General features: G+C 42.8%; 1 protein-coding gene across 3 annotated transcripts in view; it reads left to right on the top strand.

Annotated features, from left to right (window-relative positions):
• The window catches only part of MYL10 (myosin light chain 10), an 88,075-nt gene extending 66,275 nt beyond the window's left edge, over positions 1-21,800 (top strand). Inside the window, exons 1-7 of one of the 3 annotated variants that reach the window (XM_064677788.1) lie at positions 391-569; positions 8,071-8,157; positions 10,816-10,891; positions 12,268-12,372; positions 15,746-15,824; positions 20,730-20,778; positions 21,553-21,800. In XM_064677788.1, the coding sequence (XP_064533858.1) occupies positions 567-569; positions 8,071-8,157; positions 10,816-10,891; positions 12,268-12,372; positions 15,746-15,824; positions 20,730-20,778; positions 21,553-21,651 (498 nt within the window). In that variant the 5' untranslated portion in view covers positions 391-566 and the 3' untranslated portion in view covers positions 21,652-21,800. Of the gene's footprint in view, positions 1-390; positions 570-4,512; positions 4,535-8,070; positions 8,158-10,815; positions 10,892-12,267; positions 12,373-15,745; positions 15,825-20,729; positions 20,779-21,552 lie in introns of those variants that run through there. The other 2 variants (XM_064677790.1, XM_064677789.1) reach the window with 2 other exon arrangements.
• Positions 21,801-22,792: the final 992 nt, after the last annotated feature.

Genomic DNA, 22,792 nt, shown 5'->3' with positions numbered 1-22,792 from the left:
TGCAGAGAAAAGAGACCTGACCCGAGTCACTTTATTGCCCTCTGCAGTGTTTCCAGCCTTCCTTCCAGGGGTAGATGCACCTCTGCACAACCTCAGGCATTTTTCTGGAGCTCTGAATGCCTGCACCAGACTCTGGAGCTACCAAAGCAGCCTGGATTTATTGCTGGTTTCCTCTGCATTTTCTCAAGGACTGTGTTTCTCTCTCTGCTTTTTCAGGTTGCCACGTCCACTTAAAATCTTGCAGTGCGTGCCCCGTGTTCATTATTTAGCAGCACATGGGAAAGCCCCCTCAGGTCCAGCTTGCTGGGAGTGCTGTACAATTGTATCCCAACTGCCTGCTCCACTTATCTGCTGCATTATTTCTGTGAAAGCAAAAGCTGTGCATGGAACAGATGCTTGGAATGGTATTGGGATCCAATTACTGCACTTTTCCAACCTTACATCTCTTGTCTAAACTTGGAGCAGGCATATTTTTGTTCCTTGGTGACACTATATAAAGAGACAATTGGCATTGTGTTTGCTGGCTGACTGGTTGGCAGAGAAGGGGTGGCAGGAACAGCAGCACCATGGTAGGTTTTATTCTTTCCACATCTCTCTGGGTTTTTTTGTCTGTATTTCTTTCTGACTCTAAATTCAAACAGAGCAGGAATGATCACACTGGACTCCATGAAACCTCATTTAGTATCACATCCAGAATGAAGATGCATCCCATAGAGTGAGCTGTGAACTTCCAAGGAATACTTTAATAATTTGTTTAACTAATGGGTGAGGCAGAGAACGTAGATGCACTTGCTGAGGGGAAGAGCTCGGGCATGTCTGTCCCAGACTGACACAGCAGGGCAGCAATGCCTGGCACAGCTGCTGTGTGCCAGTGCTAAGGTCTGCTCTGGTGGGATGGGGAGTGAGGAAAGGAGGAGCTCTGGAATTGTGACTGCATTGCCCTTGAGACTGCAGAAATGTCTGTCTTGCCTTTGCCCCTCTCACTGTTGGCTTTTGGCTCTGGGACTCCAACACTTCTGCACCAGAGGTGCATTGATGTCATTTCAAGGAGCCAAGAAGAACTCCTGCCTAAGGAACAGTGGGCAGATTGGGCAGATCTTTGTCTTCTGCAAATGTGGAGGAATGACTACAACAATATTAAAAAAAAAACAAAACAAAACCACAAACAAACAGAAAAAGCTGGTGATTTTCTCTTTCCTTATTTTGCTCCTTTTTGCAGGTCCTTTTCAGGTTGTCTTAAAGCAATGCTGCCCAGTGGCTCCCTGGGGCTGCGGAATATTTGATTGTGGAGGACACCAGAGAGGGAGTTGTATAGGAAAAGCTCTCTCAAAGCTCAGTTCAAACCTGATCCCATTTAAGCAGGTGACGAATGTGATCCACGTGCTGTTCTGAGCAGGATAAAACCCCACTCAAAGTCATTTCTGAAATCCATGCACCAAACCAGGTTCCAGTTTCAGCCAGTGCAAGCCCGGGGGCAGTGGTTCCACACTAATCCTGTTCTTCACCACTGCTTCAGAAGTGAGCAGTGCCTTGTGCTGATTGTGCCTCTTCAGCTGTGGATTTACAGGTTTCCCTTTAATCAGCCTCACTAAAGTCTCAGCCAGCCCTTTCGTGGGCTGGGGGGGCAGTGCTGGGTCTTAGGTTTTCTTTTTCCTTTTTTTTTTTCCCCCAAAATTTTATTTATCAAGTTTTTTTCCTTCCTGTTTAGTTCAATGACACACCAACACTCACTGATGTTTGAAGATATTTCAGGACATTCTGTGATGAGATGCTTAACTTAAGAGATGTGAAAATATAGTGAGAGACTTGTCTGTCTCCTCGCTCCCAGTTCAACTGACGATTCTCTGTGGTGGTTCTTTTCATTGTGCCTTTTGTTTTGGGAAAATATCTTCTGAGGTACCTTCCTATACAGGGACACATGAAACAGATTTAAAATGGAAAGAAAAAAATAGCCTTAATGAAAGAAAGCTGAAGAATATCTTTACATAAGGAAGTGATCATTTTTTATTAATCAGAGGGAAATGTATATGTAATTATGCTAGATGAACTCTGTGGGGAGGTTTTTTTCTCTCTTTATGATGTCTTAAGGGATTTATAAATATTACAGAGGTTTTATAGCATCATAATATTTCAGATGTGCAGTAAAGCTACTTTCAAAGGATTAGTGCAGACAAAGCAGCATAGTAAAAAATAATTACAAGTCAGCCAGTGCTACTAGGCTCTGACATCCAGGGCTGATGAGAGCGAGAGAGGCAGGGTTCAGGGAGATAATTTTTCTAACAAGAGCAGACCACACAAGTGCTGTGGAATGGAGTTCTGAGAACTGTCTCTGGCTCTCCGTTTATTCCAGGGAATTTCAGACGAGTTGGGTCTGTGATGTCTCCCCGCGTGCTGATGTCTCTGTGCTGACGGGGAGAAGGGAGGGGAGAGGCAGAAGGAAGCAGAGGGAAGCCTTTTTCTTATTCCCAAAACATTCCTGTGTTGATTCAGTTCGAGTGACACCTCGTAGCAGGTTCTGCCTGCCCCCCAAAATAGATGGCATTGACCAAATATCTTCTGAGCTGCTCCTGGAATGTGCCACCTGCACTGGGACGGGCACCAGCAAAGCTGAGTGACTTCACCAGCTGGGCGGGAGCCAGTCGTGTGACCACTGTGTCTGTGTGTGTGCCTGAACACGTGTGTTCATGTGTGTGGCTGTGAGCATGGACAGAGGGACTGTCCAGCTGTTCCCATGTGCATGCCAGAGAGGAAAAACTGTTGGGTGGGAAAAGCAGCTGCCCAATTTTTGGGTCATGGAGGTCGAGGAGTCTGCAGTTGGAGATGTTATCCGAGATAAAGTTTGGGGAGGTAAAGCCTTCCCTCTGTGTGTCTGCAGGAGAAGAAGGAGGCTGGGATGGGGAAGGGGGTTTATGTGGGGCAAAGGAGAATGTTTAGTGTACGGGAAAGTGAGGCAGCCCAAGAGATTTTTGTACCTAGCAGGGATCAAAGGGGGGGGTGTGTGCCTGTGTGGGTGTGTGGGAGGCTGGGACTACACACAAAATGGAGTGAGGATGAGAAGGGAGGATCTGTTTGTGACTGTGGAGTAGGTAATAAAAAGATCTTCTGTTTCTCAGCTCTGATAACGTGGGGTTTATTTGAATGATCTGAGGCTGTTGCCTGTTTGAAATGCAAATTGTGCCCTTAGAGCAGTTTGTGTTTCTTACTCCTCTAGACTGTTCCCTCAAAGGCTTGTGTTTGGGTTGGCCTTGTGCTGCTCACCTGCCATGGAAAGGACCTAAACCACCCTAAAAAAGGGTGGCTTGTCCAGAGCTGGGATCTTTGGTGCAGGTGCAGTGCAAATTATCTCAGCAGAGAAAACTTGTGAGACAATAATCACCAAAAATCCTGTCCAGTGCTGCAGAAATGCCTTGTCCAGGCCTGAGATGTAAGTTCTGATTCAGAAGCTGTATTCAACGATAACAAAAATTCAAAGACAGGAAATGTCAGCACTGGGATCCCAGAGTGGATGAAAAACAAGGGGAGAGTGTGATGAATGAAAAAGTAATAGTAAGTGAGAGTTACCATCATACAGTGGATCACAGCAGGGGACAGAATCTGAGCAAAATGATGGATGATTCTGTCTTTTCTGTAGTCACAGACATAGCTGTAGAGGAAGGAAGTACAAAAAGTGCAAGGCTGGTAGTATTTTATGTCTACTTTGCCTTGGACTGAATAAACATATAAGGGTACAAGACAACAGAATCAGGTTCTTAATAGTGTACACTCCTGTTTCCCTCTGCAGGACCTGCTCATCCACTGGGGTCTTCTCTGGCAGAAAAATTTAAAAAAGACAAAATAAGTTGCTTAGTGGGAAAGTGTTTTGCTTGTATTTCAGTTTTGGCTATCACACTGTTACTTAGAGTATTCTCTGCATGTTTTAAGGCATGGTGGAGCAAACAAGGAACTGATGTCCCCAAACCAAACCAAAAATGAGGCTCCTGGCAGAGTGCTGCCCCTCTCTCCTGACTGCCTGTGGAGACATTCCTGCTCTGCAGAAACTGCTGAGTAGAGATTGGTTACTTTATAATTACTGAAGGGCAGAAATGTGCACCTGAGCAGGCAGGCAGGGAGCTGTGCCTGTGTTCAGCTTGCAGGAGCTTGGCCTGTTCTAGCACCAGCCTTTTACGAATTTATCAGGGCAAACAACACCTTATGTTCTGAAGTAAGAACCAGGTATATTTATCTCCTTCCTCCTTTACATATAGAGATATAAACTGATTCACTGCCCCTTTTTCTTTTAGGTCACCCAGAAATCAGAGATTTCTTTACTCTGGTTCACTTGAACATACACACAAAAATTAATCCCTGGTTTTCCATCCAGCAAGGCAAAGGCCATCCACACTCACTATCTCTGCCTATCTGTGTCCCTGCATACCCTTGTTCTCTCAGGCTCCCTGACAGTGCCAGAGAGGAGGAATATAAAGAACCTCAGTGAAGGAAACTCAGCTCAAAGCAAATACCTGGTTCAACAGAGTGTTCCTGGGACCAGATTTTGGTATGGCTCTGCTTTTTCATGTAAACCTTCTAAACCAAACCAAAACCAACCCCTCAAAACAACCAAAAAAGACCCTTTAAAACCCAGGCTAATTGAGAGAGTGCTAACATTAGTAAGACAAATGAGTGATACACGACAAGCCTGCGGTTTCTCCTCTAAAGTGAAGTGTTGTTTTCTTCACAATGGGATGATTAATACGCTCAGGCAGGAATATTAATAGGCTTGTTCAGTTGTTGCAACATTCTTCCCACTGCTGTGCTATTGAGGCCTCGGAATCTGAGCCCAGGGGACCCTGAGCTCTTCAGTTCCTCATCTGGCCCGTTCTGTACGTCAGTCTCCCAGCACATGTTGCAGTGAGAGCTGCTCTGTCTCTGCAAAGTGCAGCTCAGCACACTTCGTGTGTCACGAGTGGGGAAATCAAGGCAGGCAGAAGTGATGTGTCAGTCACCCACTTGCTCCTCTGCAGGTCACCTCCTGAATCCTTGGCAGTTTAGAAACCTTATGTCTGCTCAGTTCTGTGATGTTCTTTTTAATGTGCCACTCCTTCAGAGAGGTACTCCGGAGTCAGAATCCCGATTGTGTTCATTAAAAAATGCTGGAGTGTTTGGAATTGTCAGACAGCAGCACAGACCTATTTCTATTCTCTTAAAGCTGCCTTTTAATTCAAGTTACTCACCAGAAAGACAGTGACAATGCACCCTATTCTATTCCTGCTCCACCTCTCACCCTTCCTCCTCATAGCACCTGCCTGCCCACCATTTGTGCAAAATCAGGGTGCAGTTTCTTTCTGTGATTATGAATTTCCTGGCCTTTCAGGGCAGATAAACTACAATACTGGGACCTGGTAGTCCCAGATGCTCTATATATTTTGTGCTAAAAGGCTTAGTTTGACACTGCTGGTAGGAGGCCATTCCCACCCAGCAGCTGTTGTGAAATATATTGGTGGTCTCAGCCCCATTCCACAAGTGAACAGGTCATAAATAAGATCCACACCCAGAGCTTCAGAAAAACTAGAGATAGATTGAGCAACATGGACACTGATCTCCTCTATCATCCCTGGAGATGATAAACCAGAGAGTAACACTGAACAAATATACTGGGATGAATTTCTTCTAGAATTTCTTCTGGGCTGGAAGTAGATGATTTCTCCCAGCCCAAGCCATCCTATGATTCTATGGTACTTCAGTAATTGTTCCCTGTATAACCAGTTTTTTCCTTTGAAAAGGACTTCACTAAAGTAAAGAAACTTTCGGGTGGTTTTTGACTTGCTGATCTGTTTCTAATAGATATTGAGCCACAGCTTTTGGGTTTATCTGATCCTTCCTTACATCTACAATCCTTCCTTAAAGCCTTACAGCACAGAGAACCCATTAAACTGAGGACTAATGGAGGAATTGCCAGTGTTTGGCACTTCCAGGAGCTGGACCCCACTGCCCTGCGCTGTGGTGACAGATTAAAGAGACACAGCTGGTTTGCTGCTCTGGGGAATATTCATCATGCTGAACATGGATGCTGCCTTTGGCCACAGCAGAGCAGCCTGTGAGAAGGGCAAAGCATGTTTTGTCTCCATCAAGACCAACAACCCAGGAGAAGAACCAGCTCAGCCGCCCCCTCGGAGAGCGCGGGGGCCTGAAATCCATTCCCCTGGGAACATCTGCTTCCCCTTTACCTCAGGGAACAAATGCATGGAAATACAGAGGGTTGTTCCTAATATTTCCATTCGATCTGGAAGTGTTGAAAACCCCCACCAGGCACCTCACGTTATGTGGAAGATTGCCCATGACTGCTCAAAAATAACACTTATTTCATGTGTAGGAGGAGGAGGGAATCTGTTTATTCCAAAATCAATATTTCTACATTCATTAAACATTCCACTTATTAACTTCTTTTTTCCATGCCTGTGGTGGCATTCTATCCTTGTTTTTATCCTTCTTGCAAATATATTTTTCATTTGATTTCCATTCCTATTTCCAGATTTTAGTGCTCTGCATTAGCTAATTGGAGCTTGACAGGTCTGGAGTGTGGGTATGTGGAAGAGTGCCTACCACTGCCCTAATTTCCCCCCATCCATATCCTGGGATCTAAACCAGGGTGGCTGAGTGCAGAAATCTGCCTGGCAAATTAAATTGATCAGACAATGTGTGCTTCAAACAGAGTCAAGTGGGAATATTTCCTTGAGCTGCTCTGCTCCTCAGGATATTTGAAATCAGTATTGAATCTGAACTTTCACAGGCTTTTTTATTTTGATGAAAGGAGACAGTAGAAGTTGCCTTCTGTTTCATGCAGAATAGCCCAAACTAAGGAAGACTAATTTTCTGTGACACGAGAACCAGGTGGGACTATGATAATGAAGTTTAAAAGTAAAAATGATAAAGAAAAAAGTAATCTGTCTGGAAGGGAACTCAGAAGGCAGTGCAGCTCATTATCCTGCCCCAAGTAAGGATAATGCTGTGGTTAAAACATTTCTGTAATCCGTAGAAATCATAGATTTTATTCTTTACTGCAGAACAAGAACTGTATTGTCTTAGTCAAGTGGTTGGGCCCTTATTCAAAGATATTTAATGAAGTCTAGTTCTGACTGATTTTTAGGGAGCATTAGATTCTTAGATATCATTGTAGCTCTTTCCCCAGTCTTGCTCTGCCTCAGCCTCCAGACTATGGAATGGTGATAAAAGCAGTCCTGCCCTTTTATTTGAGATGACTATCTGGAATATTAAAATAACATGGTCTACTAAGGTAATGTGGTATAGAGTCATAGGCTGGTAAAAGAATGTAGGTTTCAAGTGTAGAAGGTGTTCCTGCACAGGAAGGATTAATCTGTTCAGTCAGTGTTGGTCCAGACAGAGCAGATTTCTAAACATTTCTGTGTGAGTAGGAAATGATATAATTTCCCTTTATAGTTCCTGAACTGAGTCTTCATGCTGGTCCCAGCATGGGAACTGGGAAGAAGCAGTACCTGCAGGCACTTCCCTGAACTGCTGGAATTTCTTGAGAACAGCAGGTTGGGAATTCTACCTTATATCTCCAAGTGGCACCATAAGATTACATCACTGCTCCTGAAGCACTGAGCTCTGGAAGGCCAGGGTGGAAGGGGAGGAGTGTCCTGAATCAGATAGTCTGTAATGCATGAGCTGGAGGTGACTCTGCCCCAGGAACAGGCAGTTCCTTGGGGGGACAGGCAGTGCACCAGTCGTGATGTTGAGTCACACTTTGGGTCTCTCACCTTTTTAAGGCAGCACAGTGACAGTGTCCTTGTTTATCTGAGCTGTCAGGTTCCAGGAGGGAGTGATATCACTCCAGCAGGGAGTGATAAAAATCCTCAGTGAGAGCAATTTTTATTATATATATACACACACATCTTCAATTCTATTTATGTATATATGTAAGATTGAATTAAAAACCTTGTTATAACAAAGCACAATCCTCTTGTATTACTTGACTGTATATATTTTACTTTCTGTTGAAGATGGAATTTGTTTTCATGAGTGCTTAACAGACAAAAGAATATATATTTGATCTTCTTATTCGTATTACAGGCTCCCAAAAAGGCAAAGAAGAAGATAGAAGGTGGCTCCAATGTGTTCTCTATGTTTGAACAAACCCAGATCCAGGAGTTCAAAGAGGTGGGTCACTGTGCTGCTGTTCTCTATAGTCTCCTGTTATTGCTAATGAAGAACATAGGCCTTGTTTGTAATCCTTATTCAGTTCTCCATCTGCTTTAATAGAACACACAGTTGTTTTCTGAATCATCCCTGTGGTCTTGGCTGGTGTATCATTTTCCTTGTGTGTTTGTTTGTTCTTTCATTCTTTCTTTCCTTCTGTCTTTCCTTCTTCTGTCCCTCACTCTCCTGTTTCAAGCTCCAGACTTATTTGAAAATAAGCCCCTGCTCCAAGATAAAGGAAAATTACCATCTCATCCACTTTAGACCTGATTCAGGAAAACACTTCATCACAGTTAAAGTGGTATTTTAAATAAGAATAGTCTTACATGCTCAAGTATTATCCTGAATGGAGGTGCCTTATTGAACCAGGGCTTTAATCCATGGTCTGTTCCACAACAGCAATAGAAAATGTTCTTCTGTGCCCTTCTAATAGTGCCCACAAACTAGAAATGAAAATACCAAAAAGCCCTCAGCTGACTTTCTCCACAAATGCCAATAATGAAAACATGTTGAGATTAACAAAGCACCTTTAGCTCCCAAGGAATTTCGTATTCCACGCACTGCAGATTCCTTGAGCACAGGTAAGAAGGTAAATCTGATGGGCTGGCATAAAAGCTGGAGCATATTAAAGACAGAAAATCTGCTTGATAAGTTTATGTTCTTTTTCTGAGTGGACATTCTAGAATGTCTGTGAGACCATCACTGTCTGGATTGGGTTGTCATTTTAAATTATTGGCTTTTCCCCCATTTTTTCTAACTCCCATCTCCAAAGCCATTTCTGACGTGATAAATATCTACTGTTTCATTTTGTGCATGTGTCCTTCAACTTTACTTTCCATGAGGATTCCCACCAGGAAAACTCAGTAGTGGACAAGACTAAAACCCACACAAAGGACTGGGAACATGAGCCAGCTAAATGGATTGGAACCACTAATCATTTCTCCACAGTTAATGGAAACATGTTTAACACTCTTCTCCCACCTCTCCTCCACATCCTATGAACCTCCATTTGACTTTCTCCAAGGATTCCTGTTTGAAGAAGGACCAACAAACAGAATGCCATATTTGATCTTCTCTAAATCAGATAATCCTGGGAACATTTCTCGGAGGATGGTGGCAGAATAATGGCATAAAACTCAAGACCATGTTGTGTCTAAAAACTGCATATTTGGGACAAGCATTTCTGAAAAGCTGGTTTTGATCAGAACATTTTTATCTAGAGATTTCAAGCAGCTCACCAGCAAATGTTTCAGCACTGCTGTTGTGCTATTTAAAGTTCACCCATTACAATATCTAATGTTCTTCCTGTCTTCTGTGAGCTTGCTGGGTTTTGCTCTGCTCTTCATATTTCTCCTGTTTTTCTTCCAAACTGTGGGGGATCACCATTCAAAGCAGGCCTTCCCCAGAGAAAGGAAAGCATCCCTAAAGTGTTGGGGTTAATTCTTTATAAGGGGATGGTTTGGCAGGTAAGTGAAGGATTATGAACATGGATGTGGCAAGGAGTCACCTGGGCAAACAGGAATGTGAGCAGTGGGGCTTTGTAAGAAACTGGAGGTGAAACTACGTAAGGATCTGTTGATATAATACAACCAGGGAGAGAAATGCACCCTGTAGAGCAGCAGATTTTAAAACTCTGCAAGTTACTGTTGCTGTATTCTCTGGAGAGCAGAGTCTTTCATCATAATGGAAGTAGGAATAATTCCTGGTCATTGCAAAGATACACTCTCATATTGATGTGCCTGTCAGACAGATAACCAGCTTCAGAGACATGCCTGCTATGACCAGGGGAATTTCAGGTCATTAAAATCTTTCCAAATCAATGAAACATTAAAAGTGTGATGGCAGCAAATAGAGGGACACACAAATAGGTAAACAGATAGATGGGCAGTTAGCTGGCTTGGTAAATAATGGTCAGAGAACATCAAGTCTGTGTTGGCTGAAAATAAAAATAAATTAACTGGCTTTTTCTATCAAAAGTTAAACTTTGCCTGACAAGAGTATCTAAGGTCAGCACATCAGGGTCAGTTGGAGTACTGTCTCAAGGATACAGTTTATTGGAAAGGGGAAAAAAACTTTGAATAAATTATCCTATGGAACCTGCATTTCTCTGTACTTCTGAACATTCAGCTGTCTCTGTATGATGGGCCATTTTAAGTCCCAGAAGGAATTGACTTCAGGTTGATAGCAGAGAGATATCTACAGAAATGAAATGTTTTACAGAACGTAACTGCACAAAGAATGAGGCATGGGGAAGGTACAAACACACAGAGCAAGCACTGCCTAAATCCTCCCTGACTAAAGTCTCCCTAATTCAAACTTTTCTGGGTTAGGGCCTGAATGGCTGGAGCTGCCAGCATTGGCTCCAGCCCAGCTGCTCGCTGCACTGAGCAGTAATTTAGTGAGAAGTTTGGGTGGGTTTAATTAAGCCCCTTGCCAACATGCAGTAATGTGTTGAAAGTGAGGAGGGTGCAATGAGGTGGTGTGATGTGGAGGAATCAAAGGAAGTTAAATATTCCTTCTCACAGGATGAATATCATACCCCCCTGGCCTGGTGTGTGTGATTGCAGCACTGTCCTGTGCAATGCTGGTGGCAATACATGTTCCTTTTTCTTCCCCCAGGCTTTCACCATCATGGATCAGAACAGGGATGGCTTTATTGACAAAGCAGACTTGAGAGACACGTTTGCTGCACTAGGTAAACTGTAATAATTAAAACTCATTGTTCAATACTTGAAAAAAAATGCAGTTTCAAACACCTAGGAAAGGTCTGTATTAGAATTACAGTGGGATAAGTGATGAGATACACAGGAGGCAAAGGGGAACCTGTTCAGTTTGACCTTCCTCCTGATGGCAGTTGCTGTCTCACTGCAGAGCTCCAGCTGGAAAGTCTCCTGAGCAGTCTCCTTGGGAAGAGTCTGATCCCTCCCCTGCAACTATTTCAGAACAAGCCCACCCAAGCAGGGGTCCATGCCAGACATTTCTGATTTGCCTCCGAATCCAGGCTTCCCAGGCTGCACTTTTTCATCTGGGAGCCATGGAATATCCACTGATTAGCTCTGCTGCCATGGACTGGCTGCCCCTCTGCCCACACAAGAGCAGGAGGACTTCATGTGAGGTTCTGTGCTTCATGTGGGGTGAAATGTGCATGTCATGGGATTGGGTATTGTCCATTCCATGCCCATCACATCCTGATAATATCAAGCAGATCAGAGCAAATCTTGCCAAGGAAAGGAAAAATTAAAATGCTCGTGGTCCCAAACCTGGAGTTGTATCCTGGTTGCAGCATCTGAGGCTTGAACAGTGATGTAGGCATTTGGGATTTTGCCATCTGGATCTTATTAAAACGAGTTTGATAAGAATCTTTAGTGCTCCCCAGGGTGGAATCAGGCGCCAGCAGAGTCAGTGCAAGGAGCAGAAGCTCCTGAACTCTTTATTGTGACAATGAGGTTTGCAAACTTTGGCCTGTAGCTACTGTTGCCCTGAAATATTTATTTCTTAAGGCCAAGTTCTGGTGTCTTTCCTGTTCAGTGAAGCCCTTCAACAACTATAAAGTACAGTCACAGCAAATTACCTCTCAATTTGAGACGGGTTGCCAGGGTCTAAATTCTCATCAGTGGACTGCACAAGGATGGAGAGGGAATAGGACTACTCAACTCATCATCTGCCCTCTACTCAGTGAGGTGTCTCAATGCACAGGAGGGCAAAGACTGAGACCTTGGATTCACTTCATCACTTTGATCTCTGCTATATTAACATCAGTGGGGCCCATATTTCACCTGAGGTAAAACAAAACAAAACAGAACAAAACAGGAGTTTATTTGTTAATGCCCCTTCCCTCATCCACTGCTGCCCATGTCTGTGTTATTTATCCTCCTTGCTGCTTCAGTCACCCTTTGATCTCAGAGTCAGCTCTGCTGATTCCTTTTCCACTGGGGTGCTTGGGAGTTGTGTTCTGCCACGTTATTAGCAAAGTTGCACAGAGCCCTGGGCTCCCCAGTGGGAGGAGATGAATGGGAATCGTTTTTTGAAACACAATTTGTGATTTATTATGAAAAATGATCTCTGCTGCAGGTCGTCTGAATGTCAAGAATGAAGAGCTTGAAGACATGGTGAAGGAGGCGCCAGGTCCTATTAACTTCACTGTCTTCCTTACTATGTTTGGGGAAAAGCTGAAAGGTAAGCACCTCTGGGGGATTGGAGAGGTATCTGTCAAAGCTCCTCGGCGCTGAAATATCTCAGCACCTTGCAAATTATAATCATGTACCCACAGAGCAGTGCTCAAAGGCAGGGAGTGATCTCCACCTTCGCAGGCAGAGCTCAAGTATGAAAGGCTGAGGGCCGGTCCAGAGGACAGTTCAAAGGTGTGATTCAGCTTGCACAAGCTCACATGAAAGTGCTAAGCTGAGGTCCAGAAAGCAATGAAACCCCAGCAGCCTGGAGCACGGGGAGGGGAGTTCCTCACCATCAGCAGCTTCCTAGGCTGGAGTCAGTTCCTCACAGTGTTAGCTGCTTTTAAAGTAGTTTCTGTATTTCTAGAGAAAAGCCCCTTTTTACACTTCTTTGGCTCACTAAGCAACCATGATCTCTGCATCCTCCTTGCAGTTGCAGGGCATGAAGAGGAATGTGGGCTTCCCTGTTTTCTGTGTTAGTTGTAACCCAGTGGCCCAGCCTTGGTGTCACTTGGAGTCAATAGTGATTTTGGCATTAGATGAAGACTTCACTCAATGAAATAATTAAATCTCAGTGGATTTGCAAGGGTAAGGGAAAGGGATTTTACCCATTCCTGCAGAATATATAGAGATCACTGGGGGTGGTTCAGAAAATAGGGGTACTAAATTTGTTGTGTGAGCTGGTACTTTAGTCATCTCTCTCCTGCTCATGGCTAGAAACTGCAAGGGGGGAGTGAAGCCAAGAGAAACCATCATCTTCCAACATACATTAGAGAAAGGTGAAAGCCTTGACCTTCAAAGCAAGGCTGGTCTTAGCCAAACACATTCCAGAAGTTTGTTAAAATAACTAATGAACAGAAAAATGGAAAAATCCTATACTGTCTTCTTAAAAGCATTTGTTGTATTGTTCCCAGATTCTGGCTCTCCATTGCTGAACACAATTCCAGTGAAGGGCTTTCTGTGCTTGGAGTAGAAAAGAGAGAGGTCTGAAAGAAAGAATGCACGTAGTTAGTCCTTGAAGAAATACACTCCTGCTAAAGAGAAGCAGGAGAGGGGATGGAGGAGGCTGCAGATGGACACAGAGGAGGGGATTTTATCACCCAGACATCACTCTGTCTTGATAAATGTGGTACCTCCACCTTTACATTCCAGGTGTCATCTGGCAGTGCCCTCCTCTACAGTTTTCCTTCTGGGATATGTGACTATTTGTTGTGGGGTGCCCTGCTGCCCATTCCATTTGGGATGCTCACAGAGAGCATGGAAATGAGTTCTTCTTCCTTTCCCTCTTGTCCCTCACAGTTGCTGAAGCTGGCAAAGCCTCTGGCCCTGCCAATTGTGTGGCCTAAAAGCAGAGCCAGCACAGGAAGGTGAATGGCAAAGCATAACCCTCTTGTCTGCAGGTTTCCTGTTGGCTACTTGCAGGGGAGGAGGGGTTTTTTAATTTCCATTTGGTGAAGGGAAAATCACAGCTGTGCTTGTCATGCCCTTCTAGTTGGGTTTGTCATGCAAAGGAAGCACAGCCAAAAGACTGCACATTCCCAATCAAAACTAATTGGGATGAAGAGCCTTTGTAGTGCAATTAGAAAGGGAGAAAGGGCTAGAGGAAGTGGATATGGCAATTTTGCAACACTCTTTATTAGCTAAGTACCACTCAGAGAATTTGGTGAAAGGTGCTTTCTAAGTAAAATTTGTTGTGCTATAATTGATTTCTGTCATAAAGGGGAAGCTGGGATTTTCAGGATGAGCTTTAGCTTTGTATGTTGAGATTATGATGCCAGATGAACAGCTAACAAAACTCGGTTTATGTTAATGCCAACCACATGGAGCTGTTTCTACAGGGAGTCAGAATAATACAATTTGTACAGAAAACAGAGATGCCGCACATCAAAGAAACCACTTTATTTACCAGCTAATCAATAAAGAATGCCTGCTGCATTGCTTCTCTTCAAAGCCAAAGTCCAAGGATATGACAGAGGAGAAAATGTAAAACACAGTGAGGGAAAAAAAATCCCCCCTACAGTGGGGAGCAGTTAAAATGCAGAGCTCTCCTCGGAGCTGGGGGACGTTTCTCATCGTGGGACAATTAAAACATTCATTAAACACCAATGCTCTTTGTATTGATCACAGATTCCTTGCAGTTTGAATACACTGCCTACAGCTTGGCTAAAAAAACACACACGGCCAGTGTGTGACAAGGAGGAGGCCAGATAGCCCGAGGTTTGTTGCTGTTCCATGCACCAGGAGAGCACCAATCCTGGGCAAATCTGAACAAAGACTACTAGGAAGGCATCAGGAGGCTATGCAGCCACTAGAGCAGGGAACCTTGGCTGGGTTCTGTCTCTGCCAAACTTTGAAACCAACTTTGAATCTGCAGTTCTTTGTGTTATATCCTTTTTTAATCACTCTTTCGGTATTTCAGTTTCCCAAGTAGCTTCATTTGTCCACGGGTTCAGTTTGCCTCTTGTAACTTTGGTTTCCTACAGCTGCAAAGATTTGTGTTGTATATAAATACCATAATATTTTGCAATATTGTGGAATAGTCAGAAACAGAGTATACAGTGTATTCTTTGGAGTGGGTTGAGACTGAGTGTCCTGAGAATCTGCAGCATTACAGCACAGTCACAAGCCCCAGCCAAGATTAGGGCGCTGTGAAAGTGAGTCCCTGACACAAATTTTTTCCAGTCCAAACAGAGGGAAGAAAAGGAAGACCATTACTATCATTTTACTGCTGGGAATAGAGGGACAGGGATATTCAAGTCATATCAAAAACCTGTGGCCCAACTAAGAGCAGAAGCAAAACCTCGGAGCCATAGGCTGGTGCTTCAAACCACCCTGTTTCTACAAGTTACACTTAATGAGGAGATGTTCAGGGGGAAATAAGTGCAGATCACCATTTTACATTGATCATCCTGTTTCCATTGGCATTTGGATTTTATGATGAGCTCCATTTCCTTTAGTGAGGCAAATAACCTCTTCTCTATATAGTGAAGAACAAGTAACATCAAAAAGTGTTTTTACAAGGAACGTGCTGTACAAGATTAAAGGAAGCCAGTGAGGGAAACAGTTTGTTATATTTTCGTTTCTGAAAGCCACTAATCCTCTGGGTACTGATATTGGAGACCAGTTCCTGGAAGTTTTCTCTCCTGCAGACACAGAATAGATATGAGTTATTATTTTTAAGCTTCTGAGCATTGAACTATTCACCTCTATTGTTTATCTGACATGACAAATGCTGCCGACTTAAGGAACCTTTGTCTTCAAACCCACAACTGCAGAATTCTCCATTTTGCACTGTTTTCAAGTGAATGCAATTACTTAGCAAGTGTTCAGCAGCTAGAGAAATACATCCAGGCTCCTAAATTACGTTTCATTAATTTTAGGCACGGACCCAGAAGAAACCATTCTGAATGCTTTTAAGATTTTCGACCCAGAAGGAAAAGGCCGCATAAAGGCAGACTAGTAAGTTTATTTCAGATCCTTTGAAAGAATAACAACAATCCTAATAATTGCACCATATTAAAGAACTGCTTAAAAGCTGTATTTTTCATGGTGTTTTAAGAGACAGAGGAACTGTCAGGCAAAGGAACATTTAGCTTTGTAAGCTGCAGTTAAAAGACTGGACTATTGTATGAATGTATTTGTATACCAAAAAGAGATGTTATTGTCTTCAGACCCTGCAAGAGGCAACGGAAATATAATCACATGTAGGCCATTAGATAGCCTTTTTTTGAAGGTCTGGGTATAAATCAACACATGACTTTGTAGATTAACTCCATATGTCAAATTAAAACCAATGTCTGGTGCCTAACTCTCAGAGTGCTTGACTCAAATGGGAAGCTACTCCCCCCTTAAAAAAGTGATCAATTTAATTAACTCTGTGACATGGTTTTAGTGCAGGACATTTTCCTTTTTATGTGTTTATCATTTGAGCCTTCTGCCTCCAGATGATAACTTGCTGTAAAATTCCACTAGGATGGTGGGAGCCAAACCTAATAATACTATTAATAATCTGGCAATTATTGTCAATATGGCTATTTTTAAAATAAGGAGGCAGGGCCTGATTTGTATTCATAACCTGTTGCCCCAACAAAGCAGTGTAGAAGGACTTTAAGTGCTAATTGCACAAATGTAAACCCTCATTGCACTGCCAGAACAAGACTTCAGGTAAGTGAGATAAATGCCATAAATGATATCAAATCAGGGCAGTGCGTGGGGAGGTCTGACCTATGGCTCCAGAGAAATGCTTTATGTACCCAGATTTATGCATATGGTTAAATTTTGTGGTGAATTTGGGGTCTACACTTTTTTGCAGCAGCCATTTCAGGGAGATTTTATAAAGCATGATATGTATAGGAAATTTATTAGGGAACCATGAGTTACAAAACTGTATTTGCCTCAATTAATTCTGCAAATGTTGTGATAACCTCTGAGTAGAATCCCATGGAGGTTTCCATGATATTATCTGCAATTATTGATGTCTCCTGGAAGTCAGTTGAAACTATAATATTCCCCTACAGTATTTCTTTCCTTTCCCAATGTGCTGTTCTGTGACACTCCCCCAGTGGGTGTGAGAGCTGTGTTGTGGTGTGCAACGTGCAAAATAAAAGCAAGGACACAGTTTTTTCACTAAAAACTTCCAAATTAATTAAAACCCAAGTGGATGTAGCAAACAATCAGAAGGAACAGAGGACTAACAGTTGTCCTGATGGTTTTGGGGTTAACATTATCCAAGCAACTTGGGAAGAACAGTCAGGATCACATCATATCAAAGAACCAGAATAAATGTAGCCTGTTGCCAGCTAGGGCAGATCACAGGGCAGTGAAATCACAGCCATGAAATATGAACTTCTGATACTACAAACCCCATGAAATGTTATATTTCCCACCACTATCTGTAACAATATCCTGCATACAAAATCTGCAGCTTGCCACCCTCTGTCCAGCTCTACATTCCTTGGATGCTGGAAGCCAGTTGGAGTTTGGGGCAAATCAGGAATGCAGCATCCCACTCCAAAATGAAGATGAGAGAGAAATACTTTTATTTTTCCTTGATGGAAAAGGTCAACCTTGTCCCCACCCCCACTGCACCGCTAACATTAGACAATTGTTTTAGTTCATCACCACAACAGAGCATAATGTTTACTTATTAGACCCGAGGGTAATGTTGATCATTACAGAACAAACCATTAAATCAATTCCGTGAATGTCTTTGAGGTTTAACTTCTATTCATATGCTTCCAAAATTTAGACATTTGAAGGTTTTGAAATAATTTTTCTGTTGGCTCACGCAGCCGTTTCAATATGACTGTTAATGTTAATAAATAATATTTCTCCATATTAAAAAATCCTGGAATGTTTCTCTCCAAAACCCGCCATGTTGACCTTTTAATCAGAACTTCTTTTTATGTTCATGGAGTTAACATCCTTCTGGGGATTTTTATGTCTCTTCCCTCTGCGTGTTTTCACCTCTAGTCTGGAAATGACTCACTTAGTCCATCTGATGGTAGCTGGGATGGAGCCTTCAAACCTTTCCAGAAGCTCCAGGAGTTTGTAACGTGCTTCCAAATCCACTGACGGACTTTGTTTGCCTGCATCATTATCCCCCCATAAAACCCTTCCCAGAGCATGATGTCAAAAAGAGAAAATGCTTTCGGTCGCATTCTCAGCTGGGGTGAGCTGGCACAGTGCTTGGAAAGGTTGGATGATTCAGTCCCAAATGCCATTCATGGGACAAAGTGAGTCAGGCCAACACCAACTCTGCCCAGTGCAGATGCCAACAAAACTGTGCCCACTTGGACCAGGAAAATGGACCCAGGACCTTTGGAGGTTCCTGTGGCTGAGCCAGTGACGTCTCTCATCGTAGCTCTGGAGCTCTGCTCCTTTCAACTCACCTGTTTTTTCTCCAAGACACCCCTGTAGAAAGGGCAAATCCAGTGGAAAACCAAAATGTCCTGGAGATTTTACAGATAATTTTAAAAAAGGTTCTGAAAATATCAGACTGCAACAAGGTATTTGTAACTGTGGAAGGAGCTGATGTCAGCCAGGACAAGAGAGAGCATTTAGACTCCTGCCCCAAGGCACATGGATATTCTTTTTTGCCCAGAAGACTTTGGGTTTGGTTTGATTTTGGGTATTTTTGAGAAGCAAATAGCCTTTATAAAGAAAGTAAGATATACAAAGAAAAAAGTCCATAATTTCTGGCTTTGGAAATTGTGAGTGTTTGTTTCCCTATAAAATAAATAATGGAAAATGTGCATAGATCCTTTACTCAGTCCTTCCTCCTGATGAGTGTGCCAGAGCCTACTGGGCTGTGCATCAGAAGATTATAATTAGATATTTGATCTTTTCCCCTAAATACTTTAAGCATGTGAATGGAAGACACACAGTGCCCAGATCTCTTTTTAATTCAGTCCTGTTTGTGATGAAGCTTATTTGTGACTTCGGACAAAATTGCTCTGAGTGCTTCCTTCTATTCCCCAAGCTCCTTCCTGGATCACACTTCCCATTTACATTTATTAATGCTGTTTGCCCCCCTGCACAGGTATCCAATAATCCATTTGTGCTGAGGAGAGCGAGGCCTCTGCTCTTGCACCCACTGATCAGTTGAGAATTCGACTTCAAAAACGCAGTCACACCCTGAACGGCCCAGGGACTAAAACACAAACAGCAATTTGAGACAAAGAGAGATGAGGAAACTTTGCTAAGTAAAGAGAATGGTGAAGTAATGCAGGAAAAATATAAACAACAGCTTAAGCTCTGTCTGTGACTTCAGAGTGTTTCCCAAAACTTGCACAGATATTTTCACACTTGTCCTTGTGGGTAAGATCCTTATTCACTACCCAGAACCTTTTTTTTTTCAGTTTTCCCTTTCTGAGCTTCCAAATGAGCACTTCCTATCAACAAGAAGGAAAAAAGAGTCAGAGCTCTGAGGAAGTGCTGTTGTAGCTTTGCCATCCAAACCACACTTTTGTCTGGGTGACTTTTCCCACATGAGATGCACAGTGTATGGGAGCAGAAAGGGGAGATTCACTGTGCTACCTGAACATCTGCATCCACAGTAGGTGAATTTTGCTCCTCTGGAAGTGTTCCTGCTCAGGCATGATTTCTATTACAAATAGTTTTAAATATTCCCTTTAAGAAGGAGGAATAAATACTCCCTTTAAAAAGCAAAAAGGGCTGCTTTCAGAAGAGCTATTGCTTTCACTCTCCCACAACAAAACCTTCAAAAAAGAAGCCTTTTTTTTCTTTTTTCAAATCTACAAACCAAACCAGATTTCTATATTTGCTTCAGCTTTTGTTTTTGTACAACAGACTGCTCAGCTGTTATCACAGCTTTCGAGTTTGCTTTACTGATCTAGAAAAACTTCTGATGATGTGTAAATACCTTTGGTAGTAACAAAAGGAGACAACTCTGCCTCTGCAGCGTGAATGCAAACTGTGAGATTAAAAAGGGAATTTTTTTACAGGAAAGGGAAATTCTTGCTGCAAGTGAAAGGGATGTCTTGTGTGATGTAACCAAGTTCATAGTGGTGGATGTTGCAGCACATGGTGCATGTGCTGCCCTCAGCACACGAGGAACTGGGTAGGATATAAAGACATTTTATCTAAGGGGGTTAGACTAGAAGCAGAAATCGTCTTCCAGGCTTTTCTGTTCACCTATAAACTTAGGTAAAAAAAAATTAGATGCTCCACTGCCTTCCCACAATGGGTTTAAAACAGAAGGTAAATCAGCTGAGAGTCAGCCCCCAAACTATTCTCTTTGATGTAATTGCAGGGGATGCAGATTGTGTGTGGGATAAGCTCCTTGTTCCAGTGCTGTAACTCCAGCTCGAGACGCTGCACCACGGAACACAACAGGTCTCATGCAGTTCCACAGCCTCCTCTGGGAATGACTGCATGCAAATAAAGGGATTCACAGATGATGATTTGGAATAGCTGCTGGAGTTCTCTTTCAAGTCCTCTTTCTCATTTCATGCTCTGTTCCTTTCATCCTCGGATTTTACAGAAAATATTCTCTCTTTTGGTTTTGTTAAGTGATCCGAACTTTAAACAGCAAGTGAGAAAACCTACCACTTTAGGTTAAGATAAGCATACAAAATTGCTGTATTTCAATTAGAGTAATAACCTTAAACAATTTTAAACCTCCATAAAATGTCACAAAAGCGAAATAAGTTGGCAGAGCGAGGCATTGACACTGATGGGTGCCCACAGAAAATCTCTTACAATATCATGTAAGGATTAACAGCTCTAATTTATGCGGTCACACAGATTTCCTTTCATGCAACTTCAGGAAGGATCTTGCCATCTGAATTGTCATGTGCCATTATCACCCTTTAATCAGGTTATTTCATTTTATTTGAACAGCATCAAAGAAATGCTGATGACACAGGCAGACCGGTTCAGTCAAGAAGAGGTAAGGAACTGCTTTATTCAAACCAGAAATCTCTCTCCAGCTCCTGTTCAGCACTAAGTCTTTGCCCCTCTTTAAATGCATGAATTCAGCTGAAATCCAGACTGAGGGAAGGTTGATGCCAGCTCTAGCAATTAGTAACAATTCAAAGCCTCTCTTCTGAAGAGCTCCATAGCTAAATCAAAGTCAAAGAGATTCCTTGGACTCCCATCCAAGTTGAGCGTGGCCCATCTCGTGCTGTTCTTTCCTCTGGTGAGCTGGGCAAGGGATTTACTGCAGCCCAAGTGAGTTTGGGTGGGGACTGTGATCTGGTTTCCATTTCTGTGAGTTATTTTGTTTGAAATCTGAAATGACTTCTGAAATGAGGTACTGACTTTGTGGTTTGTGTGAGACTGAACATGGATTCTGCTGGCTGGGGGGAGTTCAGAAGGACTTTATTTTCAGAGGAGGAGATTGAGTGGAGTTGGTTTGTGGCAAGAACAGACTGGACAGCCTGTTCCAGTCAGAACAGCAAACTGGACTGGTTTTGACCAGGGCTTACCTGGATTTCTGGGAGAGCTCTTTTCAACAGGGATCTTGTTGGGATTTGAGCAGGACTTTATTAACTAGTTGTGTTCTAATTCCTATGTCAGTTTTACTGAAGCTAAGGAAAAATCTTCCCCAGTGGTTAATGGATCAGGGCAGCAGGGAGCTGACCTGGGTTGAAAAGGAAAAGCTGCACATGTTGCTGTCCCACAGTCCTACCTTTGTAACACTTATCTCCTGTTTGCTTGGCAGATCAACCAGATGTTTGCTGCTTTCCCTCCAGATGTCTCTGGTAACCTTGACTATAAGAACCTCTGTTATGTTATCACCCATGGTGAGGAGAAAGACTAAGAGCAGAGAGATGAGCTTCTCCTGTGGTGCTGCACCAAGTTGTTTCATAACGCCTTTGTGTGCAAGACAAAGGGCTGAACATCCAGTATGTGAAGCCATGTGGTCATCAGAAGAGAACAAATAAAACAATTGAAATTAGATTAAAGTTATTTAATGCTCCTGTTTTTATAATATTTTAAAATAATAATTTTAAAATATCAAAATATCGATTTTGTGAGGGTTTTTTCCCCCATCCTTTTTATTCTCCCTGTCAGTGGTTTGAAGTGGAATTTTGTTGATGAACCGGTGCTTTTTTGATTTATTGACAAACCTAATGTTCACCAGATGGTCCATTGGGCACTGCAGTGTTGCTTAACCTCTTGTCTTTTATACATAAGTTCCATGTATTAATTGAGAAATCCTCTAACTTATTGCACCAGGAAGAATATCTGGTAAATAGAATTATGTTCCATTTCACAGCCCCTAGCAATGAAAGTGTAAATAAAACAATCTTAAGCTCTTGTGCATATGCAAAATGCCCTCTCCATCTCAGTGATGTGGTCAGTGTTACAAACCACTTCACTCATTTGCTTTCGTGAAAGAGAACAGAAATAGTGGATTATTGCCTATTTTCCTCATAGGAAGATTTACCTGGGTGCAATTAGAAACCAGGAATAGTGAATTTCCCCCTTCAGCAGCTCCTCTGTTGTGTGTGAGAGGTTGTCCATGAAATCATAATAACCCCTGGTCTGTCACCCCTTGGCCATTCTCCTCGTGTTACAGGTGAGGCACACACTGGAAGCACGTGTTTAACCCAAGCTCATCAAATCTAGGGCCAAAGAGAGGGATTTGGGAGTCATGGCCCAGGGTGACACACAAAAGCAAACTACCTCTCACTTCAACAACCCAAGATCAGCCCAGTTTCTAAAATGGGCTACAGTTTCTTGTATTTAGACTTCTAGGAATTGGACATATTCTGCCTTGTGTGGAATATTGCACGAACACTTCCTGTGTGGGAGTCAGGAGGACGTTGCAGCCAAAGGAAAACAAGCTTCTGCTGTTTTAACAGCTAATGAAAATGCTTTCCTTGTGCATCAGTGCTGCTGGCACCACAGACACTGAGAGGAAGCAACAGGTTTTTATTTTCTGTTTCCATCTCAGC

The sequence above is a fragment of the Pseudopipra pipra genome, chromosome 21 (assembly GCF_036250125.1).
Source record: "Pseudopipra pipra isolate bDixPip1 chromosome 21, bDixPip1.hap1, whole genome shotgun sequence".
NCBI lineage: Eukaryota > Metazoa > Chordata > Aves > Passeriformes > Pipridae > Pseudopipra > Pseudopipra pipra.
The sequence above is the reverse complement of the archived record's forward strand: the minus strand, read 5'-3'. Positions and strand labels throughout refer to the sequence as shown.